Source organism: Tupaia chinensis, unplaced genomic scaffold (assembly GCF_000334495.1).
Source record: "Tupaia chinensis unplaced genomic scaffold, TupChi_1.0 Scaffold000303_1, whole genome shotgun sequence".
Taxonomy (NCBI): Eukaryota; Metazoa; Chordata; class Mammalia; order Scandentia; family Tupaiidae; genus Tupaia; species Tupaia belangeri.
In genome coordinates this window covers 2041769-2056630 of record NW_006159793.1, presented here as the reverse complement: position 1 = coordinate 2056630, position 14862 = coordinate 2041769, and the positions used below count along the sequence as shown (strand labels likewise).

Sequence of the window (14862 nt, the reverse complement as noted above, 5' to 3'; positions counted from 1 at the left end):
CGGGTGCGACTCCCTCCTCCACTGCTCGGCCTCCAGCACCCAGGCGGGTCCCCTCTGCCTTTCCTCTCGCTGCACCTCCCTTTTTGCTGCCTGGCTGTCTTTCCGTTTTCTCATCATTTTCTGTGTATCAGGTCCATCTTCCGTCTGCCCCGAAATGCTGCTTTTTCTTTTTCCTTTTCTTCCTTCCTTCCTTCCTTTTCTTTTCTTTCTTTCTTTCTTTCTTTCTTTCTTTCTTTCTTTCTTTCTCTCTTTTTAAAGTTTTTGCCAGGAGAATGGAGGAGAAGGGATGGCAGAGTGACCATCCCCTCCTGAGTGTTAATTTCTCACTTTCCCTCTCACTGTCTCTCTGGGGACCTAAATCTGCTATCTCACCCAGGTGTGTGTGTGTGTGTGTGTGTGTGTGTGTGTGCGCGTTTCCCCATCTATCTTGTCTTGCCCTCTTTCCTCTATCCCTCCCAGTACCCCCTTTTAAATCTGGCCTCGTCCCATAACTGGACACCCACCCCCCTTTCTTTTCAACCCCAATGCACTACCAGCTCAGGCCTATTCTCCTGCTCTCAGCCCTAGTATCTAGAATACAGAGTAACTGTCTTCCTTGGTAGGGCTCAGGCAAATGTGGACTGAGGAGGGCCGCCACCTCCCTGCCAGCCTGCTGCCATCCCCTGACTTAACTAGTGGGTCAACAAAAAGGGCGGATTGTTATGTAGCTTATCTGGGGCTTCAGTTCCCCATCTTTTCATTGAACTGTTATGTAATAAGCTATTCAGACAGAGCTGAGCTGAGCCCCAGGGCAGTGGTCCTGGTGCCTTAGAGGTGCCTCGGGGTGCTACTAGAAGTCCAGATTCCCACATCACAGTGCGCCCTCCCAGGGGGAGGTCAGTGCAGAAACAGAATCACCTTGGAACCAGGACTGATAACAAACATGCTTTTCTGAGAACACCCCGAACAGTTTTGAAGCAGAATCACATTTGGAAAAAGATGCTACTCTGGGTTTCACCCAAGTTTCCCTGGGTTTCCCACCCATTCAGCAGGGGATTCTAGTTTCCACTGTCATCCGGATCAAGGCTTGTGTGTTTGGGTTTCTGCAGCCCCCCCCACCCCCCGAAGTTCCCAAGGTTCTGTGAAACACCTGCAGGTGGCTGCATTGGGGATACTCCCTGTCCCTAGGGGGTGGGTTCTGAGACCAGAAGGTCAGGTGACAGAGGGGACAAACCCTGCCTGGCAGCTCCCATCCCTCTACCTGGCCTCACTGGCCTCAGAGAATTACTCTGATCCCTTGACTGCTCCTGTTCTATTGTGCTGGGGAGGGGGACAGGAGAGGATGCTGGGGGGTGGCACCAGGCAGGGCATGGCCCACAGAGAGTGCATGTGCTGGGGAAATGGCTGCAGCCAGCCTGCGGGAAACCAGGAAACAAACTGTGTGGGTGAGAGAGAAGAGAGAGAGGAGCTAGGATTACTGTGTGGGCGGCATGAAGGAGAAAGACAGGGAAAGAAGGGAGAGAAAGTGCTTGGGTCTGTACGTGGGTGTGTGACAGTGGGCGTGCAAGAGGGGTTATGCCTGTAAGGAAGAATGTGTGAATGCAAGAAAGCTTGCAACATGTAGGTGTGTGGCAAAAGAGAACGGAGAAGATACCATGCCTTCAACCCGTGTGCATGGAAGGGCATATGTGTGCTCGTATGAGGAAGTGTGCCCATGTCTGCTTGCGTGTTTTCAGGTGGGACTCTAGCTCTGTAAGCAAATCTGAGGCACGTTTCCACATGTGACAGGTATGCCTGGGTGAGGAGGCCTTTGGGAGGGTGCCTCCAAATGTCTGAGGGTACCCACACATGTGTAGCTGTGTGAGTAGGTATGTGCGTGAGTGTTTGCATGCAAACATGGCCTGTATACATCATGTGTATAACGTGTGTTTGTGGACGGGTGTGTGTGCATGGTGAGGGCTATAGGACCCTGTGAGCATTACCCTCTTGCTACAATCACTGTGGTGTCAGGGAGAAGGAGGGGAGCGAGCAGCTTCCTTTCCAGTCCCTGCTGTCTGTCCTCTCTCCCATAGGCTTAAGGAACAGAGGCCTTGTCCTTGGTCCAGCGACCAGTGTCATCTCTTAACATGGGCGTGGGTTCATCTGCCTCAACAAAATAGACATGGCCAGGGGCAGAGCCCAGCCACCAATCCAGACCCACACCCCATCCTCCACCCAGAGACTCAGATCAGTGCCCACCAGAGCTGGAAAGGCCTTCGGATTCTGGACCCCCATAGCAACTGGCCACCAGCAAAGGAGGGGCTGGGTCTGCGGTGGGCCCCAGACCTCCCCAAGTGCATCTGAGGGGAGGGAATGTGTCTGGCACGGTGTCCCTCCAGCTCCCAGAAGCTGAACAACCTTTCCAGTCCCAGGTGGGTGGAAGAACAGAGCGTGCTGACTTGTCTCCATGGAGACAAAGCAGCAGAGAGAGTGGTTAGAAGCATGGGCCTAGACCTCCCAGGGTTCAAATCTCAGCTCTTCCACCTATAGGCTGTGCAACTTTGACCATTTACTCAAACACCTTATGTCTTAGTTTCCTCATCAGAGATAAGAAAAGTTGTTTTGGGGCCAGCAGGTGCCATGGTGGTTAAGGTGCTGGACTCCCACATGGCTGATCACAGTTCGAGTCCTGGCCCCAGTGGCTTACTTTCTCACTTTCTTTCTCTTTTTCTGATCAAATTAAAAAATAATAGAAATGATAAATAAAATCAAATTAAGAAATTTTTTTAAAAAAAGAAAAGCTGTTTAGAGGATAAAATTAAGTAATCCATACATAGCAGTGTATGGCAGCTGAACTGGGAGGCAGATGCCTGGGTTCCAGTCCTAACTTTGCCACCAATTTACTGTGTGACTTTGGATAAATTGCTTGCCATCTCTGGGCTTTGAACTCTCTGTCTGCACCTTATTGTCAGTGAGCTCTGGCAGTGATGAGCAGCTGAGACTTTGCGGAGAGGACGACCATAGCAGGGCTTCTCCTGAGGAGCTGGGGGCCAGCTAGTGCTGGCTGAAGCCTGATTGTGTCGCACTTCCCTTCCCGTGTACGTTCCCTGCCGTTGGCAGCAGTCAATGGCAGGACACTTGCCCACATAATTTCCTGCACCTCCTGCCATGCCAGCCTGCCATGGACCCCACTCTGCTTTGCTCAGCTGGTATTTAAAGAAATGAAGGTCTCTGCAGAGCCAAGGCAGAAGATGCCATGACCCACACTTAAAACAGCCCAGGCACACTGCGGAGAGGGAGAGGCAGGTATAACTGCGGAAGGATGGGTGTAATTGTCTGAAGATGCTTATAATCCTCTGGCAGTAATGGGAGGAAGCTTTAAAAGGAAGCCCTAATCCGCTAATAACCTGGCAGTCCCATAAGCTTCTTCCTTCTGTATCTCCGGACAGGGAGAAGGGACTCCAGCCACTCCCTTTCCCAAGGGAGCAGAAAGGCCATTGTGGGCTCTGACCCAAGCCCACCCAGATTTTGACTCTTCTACAAGACCTAGCTTCCGTCCTGCTTCCACTCTGTCTTCCTACCCCATTCCAGGAGGTCACCCCTGTCCCCTCTGTCCCTAGAAATATCCAGGCCAAAACTGAATGGCCAATGGACAGGATGTTACAGAGAGGAATGAACTAGGCTGTTTAAGGTAAGGACATGACCACTGTCTCAGCCCCGGCATTGGCTGTGTGATTTTGGGCAGGGGACTTAAATCTCTGAGCCTTGGTTGCCTCACTTGTAAGTTGGGGAGGATGACACATGCTTCGAAAAGCTATAATATCGGGCTGGCCGATGGCATGGTGATTAAGACCATTGCGTGGCCGACCACGGTTCGAGTCCTGGACCTGGTCGCTTGCTTTCTCCCTACCCCCCTCTCTCTGTCTAGTTCTGGTTGAATACAAAACATAATAATAATAATAATAATAATAATAATTTTTTTTTTAAAAAAGCTCTAATAAGATAACAAGAATGAGATTACTATCACATGACCAGCTCAATGTGAGATGCCAGCAGGGTTCATTAAAGGTAGGCCCTTCTTCTCTCCCCCGCCTCTGCGGTCTCCTCCACCCTAGGGTATCCACAGATAGTAACCTACCCTTACAATTCCAGAGTAAAGCAGTGGCTTGGGTTACAAGCGCCATACTCCGAAACCACATAGGATTCTGGCTCAGCAGCTTGGAAGCACGTGACTTGAACAAGTCATTTTTACTCCCTGAGCCTCTGTCTTCTCCTCTCTATAATGGGTGTAATAACAGTACCGCCCCCACGGGGATTACTATGAGGTTAGATAAAATGGTACATGCACAGTTCCAGCTGAGTGCTTAGAACATAAAGGTTAACCAGGAGCAGTTGCTTTGTTGAACGGATGATCATTTCAGCAACCACCAGCACCCTTCCTGTGCCTAGATTACGCTGAAATTTCCCTAGCACTGCCACAAACACGATCACCATAACCTCCCGATAGCTCTGTGCAGTAGACAGGGCTTATATTTGTATGCTGTTTTCACGAACGAAGACACTGAAACGCATCAAACGGAAGAGCTCTGCTAGGGCTTGGCCAGATTGGGTCCAGATCTACAACAGGATCAGGTCTCCCAACCCCGAGCCGAGTCCTGCTGGTGACAGGGAGGGAGTAGGTCCTGGGGGCTTGGACTCTAGAGGCTCAAATTTGGGCTGTCTCTTGTGTAAGAGCTGACCTGGGTCTCCCTGGAGTCCTCCTTCTTCCTGCCCCAGAGGCGCCTAAAGCCTTACCTTGCTCCTACCCAGCTCCCTGCGTAACCCAAGCCTGGGGGCAGGGAGGAAGCATGGTGGCCGTGGGGGTGATCTGAGCCTGGAGAGAATTATTTCAGAGAGGAGAGTGGGCGGGAAGGCTGGTGCCATGCCAGCCAGGGCGTCAGCGACGCCTGCAGAGAAGCGAAGTGTTCTTCAGTTCCTGACGCACAAGCCCTCCCAGGACGGTGTCCCCCGCACGCCCTGCACCCCCGGGATCGTTGGCAGGGCTCCCGCCTGAGCGAGCATGGCCACGCTCACGTCCTCCCCATCTGGACCCACTTCAGCGTTTCCATGGGCCCCACGGTGAAGGTGATTCAGTGTGGGTCTCCCCGGCCCGCCCTGCTCTGCAGACTACAGCTGCCCGCGGGAAACTGATCATCCTTCCTTCCTGCCTGCCTCCCGGGAGCTCCCCCCACACACTGTCACTGAATCTCACTGCAGCTCTGTGACACCAGTCCCGCCTTTGTCATCTCTAACAGATGGAAACCGAGGCCCAGGTGAGGGGTGTGGGCCCGGCCCAGCCACTAACATGCTGAACGACCTCAAGCAGTCTCTTCCTCAATCTGGGTCTCAGCTTCCCCATCTATAAAACGAGGAGGTCAGATTAGATAAAGGCTTCAGTCCCCCTCGTAAGCTCCTCGAGGACAGCAACCGATTCTATTCGGCCAGAACTAGATCCCAGCAACCCCCCCGCCCACACACACACACACCCCGAGTAGGCAGTGCCCGATACATCTGACATGGGGGTCCTACCTGTCCTTGCTCTCGAACCCCCTCGCATTTGTTCCCACAGTGATTAAAGGGCAGACAGGGCCAGCCAAGCGGTGTGGTGGTAAAGGTGGCTGGATCCCACGCGGCCGAGTGCATGGGTTCAGTCCCGGACCCTGCCACTTAGGAAATACACCGGCTGTGTGTGTGCATGCCCCAAATACTGAGAGAAAGATGGAGGAAATCAGCTTGTGGTATGGCCATCCCCCCGGCCCGAGGTGTGAGGGGATAACCTCTCACTTTCCCTTTCTTTTTCTCTCTCTCTGGTGAGTATACATGTCTTATAGCAAAAAAAATAAAAATAAAAAAAAATAAGGCAGAGTGCAAGATGGCTTTTTCTTTGTTAACCTGGCTGACAAAGCGGCTTCCTATTGCTGCCTCCTCACATGCCCTCTTCAGCAGGGAAAGGGGTGGGATAGATGTGGCACGGCCGGAACCACGTCACTCACAGGCTCCTGTCCCTCCAGCTGCGAACTGGAGCATGCCTGTGGGACTGCAGTGGGCCATTAGGTAGCATGGGAAAACACGGCCAGGGCCCCTGCATTCAGGACCCGTGAGGACTTCTGTGACTCTGGAAGTCCCAGGAGGAGGAATGTGCACTTACCTGGTTTCTGGGCCGCCCTGGGCCCAGGGCCAGGGCTGGGGCTGGTCGTCATCACTTGCCGGGCCTTCACCACATCCCAGTCCTGGCTGGCCCTGTCATCGTGCTGGGCACCGCCTCGTGCCTCCTGGGAAGAGCTGGGTGGCTGGATGCCGAGGGCTCTGGGCAACTGTGCTGCCCCTTGGGTGGCTCGACAAGGAGAGTTGTCCCCACTCCTGCTGGTCACCTCATCGTCCTCCAGATCCATGAACCCTGCCTCTCCCTGCAGGCCCTCCTCGCTGCTGCTCTCCTCCGCCTCCAGAGCCAGGCACCTGTAGCTCCCATCAGGAATCCGGAAGGCACAGGTGGCAGGCCTCCCTTCGCTGGGCCCCAGGGGTGGAGGTGGGAAGTGAGGGCCCAGCATGGTGCTGTGATGTGGAGAAGCTGGCTCCTGGGCCTGGGCTGGGCCTGGGCTGGGGCAGTCTGTGTGCACACTGGCCTCTGCTCCTCTCAGGCCACCCCTGGCTCTCTGCAGCTTTGTCTTCCTCCAATGGTCTTCCTGCAAGGATTTGGGTGAGATCCAGAGGGGGTGGGGGAAGACAAGTCCTTCCTAGGCTGCGTGGAGTGGTGGAGCCTCGATCCTCCTTCTTAACCTCTTCTCTGGTGTGCAAGGCCCCTTCTAAGGCGCTCTAGCTGCACGGGGAGAAAAGACACAGTACAGAGGACGCTCAGTAGGTGCTTTGGGCTGTGTTCTGAGACCCCTTCCTCCTCTGAGAGCCCTGAGAGCTGGCTAGGATCTGGGGTGCGGGTCCCACACTTCCACAGGAAGGTTCAACGTCTCCGATTCTCACCACATCCTTATGCTACCTGACACTGTTTACTTAATATCTTTCCTTCAATCAACTTTAAATAACTTACCCCTATTACTTTAGACTTACCTTGAGAAATAATTGCAGGAAAACCACAAGTGTATTGTGCTAAGTCACTTTCTCCCTATGGCACATTAAATAAATATCTAGTTATTTAAAAATGCTTATCTGAGTACCACCTAGAACACATTCTCTTGTATCCCACCCAAGGTACACACACAGCACGAATCCCAGGAACGGGGGGCCAAAGTAACAAGGCTGGAGACAGGGACCCCAGGGAGGGTGTGTACCGAGGTAGTGTGGCCGTGTGGTTCCAGGCAAGACCGTGAGTTAGAACCCCAGCTCTGCCACCTGTGCAGTGGTCGGCAAGCCACACAGCGTCTCTGAACTTCCACTTCCCCATCTGTCAAATGGGGTTTGTGGTATACCCAGCTTCGCATTGCATCGAGGGGCGAATGAGAAAACTTCACAGAACACTTAACGCCATCTTTAGGTTCTAACTCACTGCATGTTGGCTATGACCTCACTCCCCCAAGCTTCTTACACTCTCACTACATTTCAGATACCGTAAAAAATACTGGAGCCACAGTGAGGGGTAAAGATACGGTATTCTGAGTGCAGGACGCTTTGAAATCTGGTGAGGAGGGCTGGGAAGGGTACCAGGAGCAATAATAACAATGGTATGATTATTTATAAATGTTAAGAAGGCTGATAGTCCAGGGGAGAGGAGATGGAGGCTTCCTAGAAGGGATGGTGAGGAGGGATGGCTGGGAGGGATACTTGGGCAGAAGAACTGGCTGGGCTTGGAGGCAGCTGGAGGGTGGATGTGGAGGAAGAAGGAGGAGTCTAGGATGCAGCCCAGGTTCCCAGCTCCAGTGACAGAGTGATTTCACTAATAGAGATCAGGAATGAAAGCGAAGGAGCAGGTGTTTGGCGGAGCAGGGTGATGCGTCAGGTCGTGGACTTCTGGGGGAGATGAGCTGGGTCCACCCAGGGCCTGGAGAGCAGGAGAGAGTTCCAGGCTGGGGACCAAGGTTTGGAAGTTGCATGTAGAGACACAGGGTGGAGGTGAGTAAACTACTTCAGGGTTGGCAGGTAGCACTTACAACTGGGCCATGGAGGAAACCATGGGATGAATGGATCTTACTTAAAGACTAGATCCTGGGAACCAGCAGTTAGCGTAATGGCTATGTCGCTGGATTCCCACGTAGTCGACCGCGGTTCGTGTCCCGGACCCGGTGGCTTGAAACTCACGCCGGGCGCGTGTGCGTGCGTGCCCAAGATCCCGAGAGGAGAGTGGAGGAGAAGGGATTGCGGCGTGACCATCCCCCCTGGGGGGTGATTTCTCGCTTTCTGTCTCTATGTCTCTCTCTGTCTGTCTGGCGAGCGCACGCGCCCTACAGCGAAAAACCTCTCAAAATAAAATAAAATAACTAAAAAAAAAAATTAAAAAAAAAAAAAAAAAAAGACTAGATCCTATCACTACTTAGCTGAATAAATTTGGGCAAGTGTGAACTCTCTGAATCTCACTTATCCTACTGAAAAATAAGAAGAAAAGACCCATCCCCACACCTGCTGTGTATGTGTGAGTGCACACGTGCTCACATACACACACACACTGGTCTCCCATGGCAGTAAGAATCTTGAAAATTCTGGGGCCAGCAGATGGTGTAGCAGTTATGTTGCTGGACTCCTCTATTGGCAACTGCAGTTCAAGTCCTGGACCCGATGGCTTGAAAATAACACTGGGCACATGTGCGTGTGTGCCCAAGATCCCGGAAGAGAATGGAGGAGAAAGAATTGTGATGTGGCCATCCCCTCTGAGGGGTGATTTCTCACTTTCCCTCTCACCATCTATGTGTCTCTCTCTCTCTCCCCAGCTAGCGCACACACCACACCCTAAGGCAAAAACCTCTCAAAAAGAAAAGAAAAAAAAAAAAAAAGAATCCTGAGACTTCTGAAAGTCTATGGACGTGCGTCCATCTCAGGGCCTGGAATGAGGGCACCTCGGGGGCTGAATGAGGTCACCCCGGGGACTGTGCTCTATCACCAAGCAGGGATCAAGCACCCCTTGTTCCTGCCCCAGCTTGGTCAAGACCTTGACTACGGCTGGGCTGCACGAGGAGAGTCTGGTGGGCAGGTGGACAGATGAACGCATTACCAAGCCCTGGGGCAGTCTGAGCCAGCCAAGGGAAAGGCAAACACGCACCGGCCCTGAAAGATAAGCAGCACCTGCTACCCGCGTCAGCCGTGGGGAAATCGGGCGGAAGCAGCCACCCTTCCGACCCCAGGGGAGGACAGGCGCTCATGATGCTGGGCACCTATCTTGTCCTGGGTTATTGATTTAGGTTATCACAGTGAATTCTCAGAAGAACCCCCTCAAAGAGATACTTATTATGATCACTAAAGTAGCCCGAGAGGGGAGACGCAGCCAGGAAGACCAGACCCTCATTTCTCTAAAAGCCCTTCTTCCAGATGTTTTTCTACCTGATCCCCCCAACTTCCCATCGCAGGCTCTTCCCGTCTCGATCCTATTCAGAGTCTGATCCATTTGCCTAAAGTGCTGCTCTGAATGTGCTGCTCACCTGCTCAGGAGCGTTCCTTGGCTCCCCATTGCTCGTAGACTAAAAGGAAGTTGCGAACAAAGGGATTCCCATGCAGGTCTCACGATTCCCATTTCAGAGATGAAGACGTTGAGGCTCAGGCAGGCGATGTGACTTGCCTGAGTCAGACAGCTGCTCAGTGACAGGGCTGGGTTTCAGAACAAGCCCTAACACCTCAAGGTGACAGCAGACATTGAGTCACAGGAGAGGTGGCTTCAGGCCTTCCTGCCCCTCCAGGTACTGTCTCCCTCTCAGCTGCTACCCGCATTTCTGCCAGATTTCTGCAGTTTCAACTAATCTTAGAGTCTCATGAAGGGCTCTGGGACCCCAAGGAGACCCATTCAGGGTCAGCTTGGTGACTGCGTGACATGGCAGTTGCCGCCTACCCCAAGGCTGGGAGCCCTTTCCCCGAGGGCACAATGACAGGTTGATCCGGATGGTGCTGGAGAGGCCGCCTGAGGCGGGCATTGCAGGCATCCATGGTTCTGAGCACTTGAAGCCACCCCAACGCCCCTCTACCCCTACCGCACCCCCAGGGAGCCAGATGGCAAGAGGCAGAGGAGTGGGCAGGAGGAGGGGGCAGGGCTCCCTGACTCCTGCAGGGCCCCGCCTCACTATCCCTGCTTCTGTTTTGCTGTACTTGACAGTGGCCACGGTTTCCAGGAAAAAAGAGAGAGGCGGGAAAGTTAACTTTCCGCCACCCACACAAATATTTTTGGCCGGCGTTGTCTTCACGCTGCCAAGCCGGGAGGGAGAGTTGGCAAGCACACTCCAGCTCACAGACAGAGGACTTCCAGCCCAGTCGGGGGGCTTGGATGGGCCCTGTGGGAGCTGTGGGGCTCAGACCCCTAAGGATCATGGGGGCTGCCACCTACCCCGCATCTGTTAGGTGTGGAGTGAATGGGTGCCATGGACAGATGGAGAAACTGAGGCACAGAGCGTGCGCGCCACAGCTACATGGGCCATGGAGCCACATGAAGTGAGTCTGTGCTGCAGTGGTCTGTGCGCGGGCCTCCACTCTCAGGGACCCCCACCGTCCCTGGAGCTGTTGAGAGCTCAGACACAACTCAGAGGTCCGGCCCACCTGCCTCAGCAGAAATGGGGCCCCGACAAACCTCTAATGTCATTTCCCCCAAATCCATACCCCTCTGGCCACAGATTCTAAAGCATCCAAGCCTTGACCATGAGAAATGATAAGAGCCCATCGAACCTGATGGCCTCATTTCAGAGAGGGAGCTCTGAGCCCCTCGAGGGCGGGGGCTCGCCTGGGGTGTACGGCCACTCAGAGGCAGGCACTATGCTGGAACCCGGGCCACTCCACTCAAACTCCTCTCCTGAGCCTGTGCCCCCGAGGGGTCGGACTCCCCTTCTCCCTGCCCTTTACCCCTCTCCCCACAGCCCAAGCAGGGCCCTCAGGACCATCAGCTGCTGTCTACTCTGTCCGCCCTGAGGACCAGCTGAGATCACCCCCACCTGTTTCTGCCAAGGGTCCGCCTAGGGCACATGGCCTTGGGTCCCTCATGTCCCTTCTGCTGCTGTCTACATAGTGGGGGAAGGGCACTAGCTATGGATTCAGATCTGTGTTCCAGTTCCGTCCCCACCTCCTGGTGGCTGCTTGACCCTAGGCAAGTCCCTTATCTCTCTCATGGTTCCCCTTTCAGAGATGAAGACATGGAGACTCAGGCAGGCGATGTGACTTGCCCAAGTCAGACAGCTGCTCAGTGACAGGGCTGGATTTCAGAACGAGCCCTAATCCCTCAGGGTGACAGCAGACATTGAGTCACAGGAGAGGGGGCTCCAGGCCCTCCTGGCCCTCTAGGTACTGTCTCCCTCCCAGCTGCTACCCGCCTTTCTGTTAGATTTGCAGTCTTTCTACAAAACAGGACTTAAAAACACGCTTCCCAGGGTGGGTGTCAGGATGAGCAGAGAAAACACAGCCTGGTTCCTCCCCCGCCCCCCGCAGGGAGGGAGAAAGCAGTGCTGTGAGCTGCTCACCTGCTGGGCCCTGCAGGTGCTCGGCCAGCTGGCGGCAGGTCTCCGAGTGCTTGGTGCACACAGGCCAGGCCGCACAGGAGGCCACACAGGCACCCTGACCTCTCTCTTATGCTCTCTCTTGTCACCTCAGTATTCCCACAGCTACTGGAGCCTACCTGTGGCTACCTGAAAGAGAAGCGCCTAGCATCAGGGCTCAGGTAGGGGTCAGGATGAGTCCTGGTCTGACTCACCTATGGATTCCCTGAGTCATGCTGGGGAAACTGCAGGATCTGACTCTCCAGCTGGAAGACTAAGAGGGGAGAAGCAGCCCCGGAAGTCTAGACCTTCATTTCTCCAAAGGTCCTCCTTCCAGATGTTTCCTAACCTGACCTCCCTATTTGCAGATTCATCCTGTCTCCATCCTATTTGGAGTCTGATTCATTTTCTGAATGTGCTGCTCAACAGCTCAAGAGCATTCTATGGCTCCCCATTCCTCATAGACTAAAACAAAGTTGCAAACAAAGGAGCATGTGGATTCCAATGCAGATCTCATGATTTTTGCCTGAAGGGAATGAAGGAGGGCTTTGTAGGGTGGTGATCCTTCAAGGCAGCGAAGGCAAAAAGGCAGGGCCAGGAGGGATGAATGTGGAGGACCACATGTGCTTGGATGGGCTGAGGTCAGGGCATGTGTGGAAGGGCAGAGGGAAGTGAGGTTGGGAGAAAGGGTGTCCGATTTTGACAGACTTTGAGTGCCTGACTCTCTCCTGCTGGCTAGAGAGACCATGGAGTGGGGCGCCCTATGAAACTGGGGCAACTTCTGCAAGGCTCAGCTCTGTGGGGTGGGGCCCGAGGGAGCAAGGCCAGAGCAGAGGGAGACAAAGTCGGGACTGACGTACAAGGATTCCCGCTACAGGAGCGCCTGAAGCCGTTTCCTCAGCGGCTGGCACAGTGCCAGGCACATCAATACCAATGACAATAGCTGGTGTTTATGAAGTGTTTATTGTGTCAGGTGCTAGTCCAGACACTTAGCATGCATGAACTCATTTGCTCCTCATCACAGCCCTACAAGGAAGGGCTATTATTACCCCATTGTACAGATAAGGACATTGAGCTTCCGTGACTTGCCGGCGAGTAGGTGGCTGAGTCAGAGTTCACATCCTGATAGTCTAGCTCCAAATAGCCCTCTCACCCATACGGCCGCACCATCTCACTAGTCTAAGGGGGCCTGAAAGAATGAATGAAAGGGTGAATGAATGGAAGAGAAGGATGGGAAGATGAAAGGTGGAAGGGAGGGAGAGAAGTCCAGCATTTTCCATGGCCTTGCCATACCTTCTTGGAAAAAGCACTTCCTCTCCCTGGGCCTCAGTTTCCCTAGCTGAAAAAGCCCTGGGGCAGGTGGTTGGTGGGAGCTGTCATAGCCAAAGTTGATGTTATACTCCTGTCCCAGGGCCTTCCTGCTGGCAGAGTTAGTCCCAGGGGACATGAAAGTATGGACCCGCATTTCCGACCCCTCCCTCTGGTCTTATAGGACAAGCTGAACTCACCCTGGCCTTCTCTGTCACTGCCCCGGCAGCCTTCAGCAGCAACCATCCTGACTGCTTGGCACTCTGGCCTCCCCACGCCTCCTTCCTACTCTCCCCACCTCCATCCCTGCCCACTTGGGACAGAAGGGGCCAGTGTTGGACAGGCATGGCGTGGAGCTTGAGGGAAGCTCTGGCAGCAGCAGGCAGCCATTCCTTGGCACGAGGTAGCTGCGAGAGGCTGGGAAGAACTTTTTTTTTTTTTTTTACATTTAACTTCATTTATCTTAATTTGACCAGAGAGCAACAGAGCAAGAGAACAGAGAGAGAGAGAGAGAGAATGAGAAAGCAAGCTGCCAGGTCCAGGACTCGAACCACTGTCGGCCATGTGGGAGTCCAGCACCCTTATTCACCACACCACCTGCCAGCCCCGGGCGGGGAAGAACTCTTAGCTGGGTGCGCTGGTAGTTTCAGGAGAGATGTGTGAGGCCAAGTCTCAGTTAGGCTTCATGATAACTGGGTAACTTTGAATGATCACGTCATCTCACTGCATTCCAGGTGCCCTCTGGGTAGAATGGAGACTTAGTCATTCATTTATTTGTTCGTGTACCCACTGAAAGCCTGCCATGTGCCATCGCTATTTTAAGCACTGGTGGTACACAGTGAACAAGAGAGAAAGGAACCCTGCCCACGTGAAGCTCACAAGCTAGTTGGGCGGACAGATAATAAGTAAATAAGAAAGTATGTCAGATGGTGTTCAATGTGATGGGAAAATAAGCAGGAAAAGGGGCCTGGGAATGCCACGCGTCATCAAGATAGAGAAAACATGGTATTGATGCGATACACCCTGACAGATGCCATTCTGTGTTTTGTATGGCATATGTATTTCAAGTTCGCGATTATGTTCAATTCTCATATGCAGTTATTAAAAAAAAATAAAACTAACATTAGGGGATAAACTTAGAAACATAAGCCCTACAAACCCCTGGGAGATACATTTTTTTTTATTTTCTTGCTTCTTCATTTTAATTTTTTTAAAAAACTTGCCATAGTGTGCATGCTTGCTGGGAACGAGTGAGAGGGAAAGTGAGAAAGCTCTCCCCGCAGGGGATGGCCAACCTGCAATCACTTCTCCTCCATTCTCCTCTCAGGATTTTGGGCATGCAGGCATACACAACTGACATTTTTTGCTATTGTTTGTGGTTTTTTTTTTTCTTATGTTTTACATTAAATCACTATATCTTTACAACACAGAAAATGAATTCTCCCGGGGTGAATACACCGTATGTTAGTTTAGTCAAAGATAGTACCACGCACATCATCAACACGTAACTTTTCACTTTTGTGTCCATTGAATGTTTTGCTTTTTTCCCCTCCTTGACTCCTTCCCTCCTATTTGCAAACACTCCCTAGCAACTCAAACACCTTACCTGCAAAAAATAATCAATCCAATGAAAAGATGGGCAAATGAGCCAAACGATCAACTCTCCAAGGAAGACATACAAACAGCCAAAAAGCACATGAAACAATGCTCAACATCACTTATAATAAGGGAGATGCAAACCCAAACCACAATGAGATTCCACCTAACCTCAGTCAGAACGGCTCATATTCAAAAAATGAAGAATGATAAGTGCTGGTGAAGCTGTGGTGAAAGGGGAGCTCTCCTACACTGTTGGCTGGAATGTAAATTAGAACAGCCACTGTGGTGAACAAAGTTCTTTGAGGAACGCCCACACATAGAACTATCATATGATCCAGCAATTCCACTCCTG

At 52.7% G+C, this 14862-nt stretch overlaps 1 protein-coding gene across 1 annotated transcript in view; it reads right to left on the bottom strand.

Annotated features, from left to right (window-relative positions):
* The window catches only part of SYNPO (synaptopodin), a gene marked incomplete in the record, with an annotated part of 42350 nt that extends 35591 nt beyond the window's left edge, over nt 1-6759 (bottom strand). The window contains 1 exon segment of the mRNA XM_014588749.2: nt 6146-6759. Within this exon segment, the coding sequence (XP_014444235.1) occupies nt 6146-6545 (400 nt within the window).
* Between the last annotated feature and the right edge of the window lie 8103 nt (nt 6760-14862).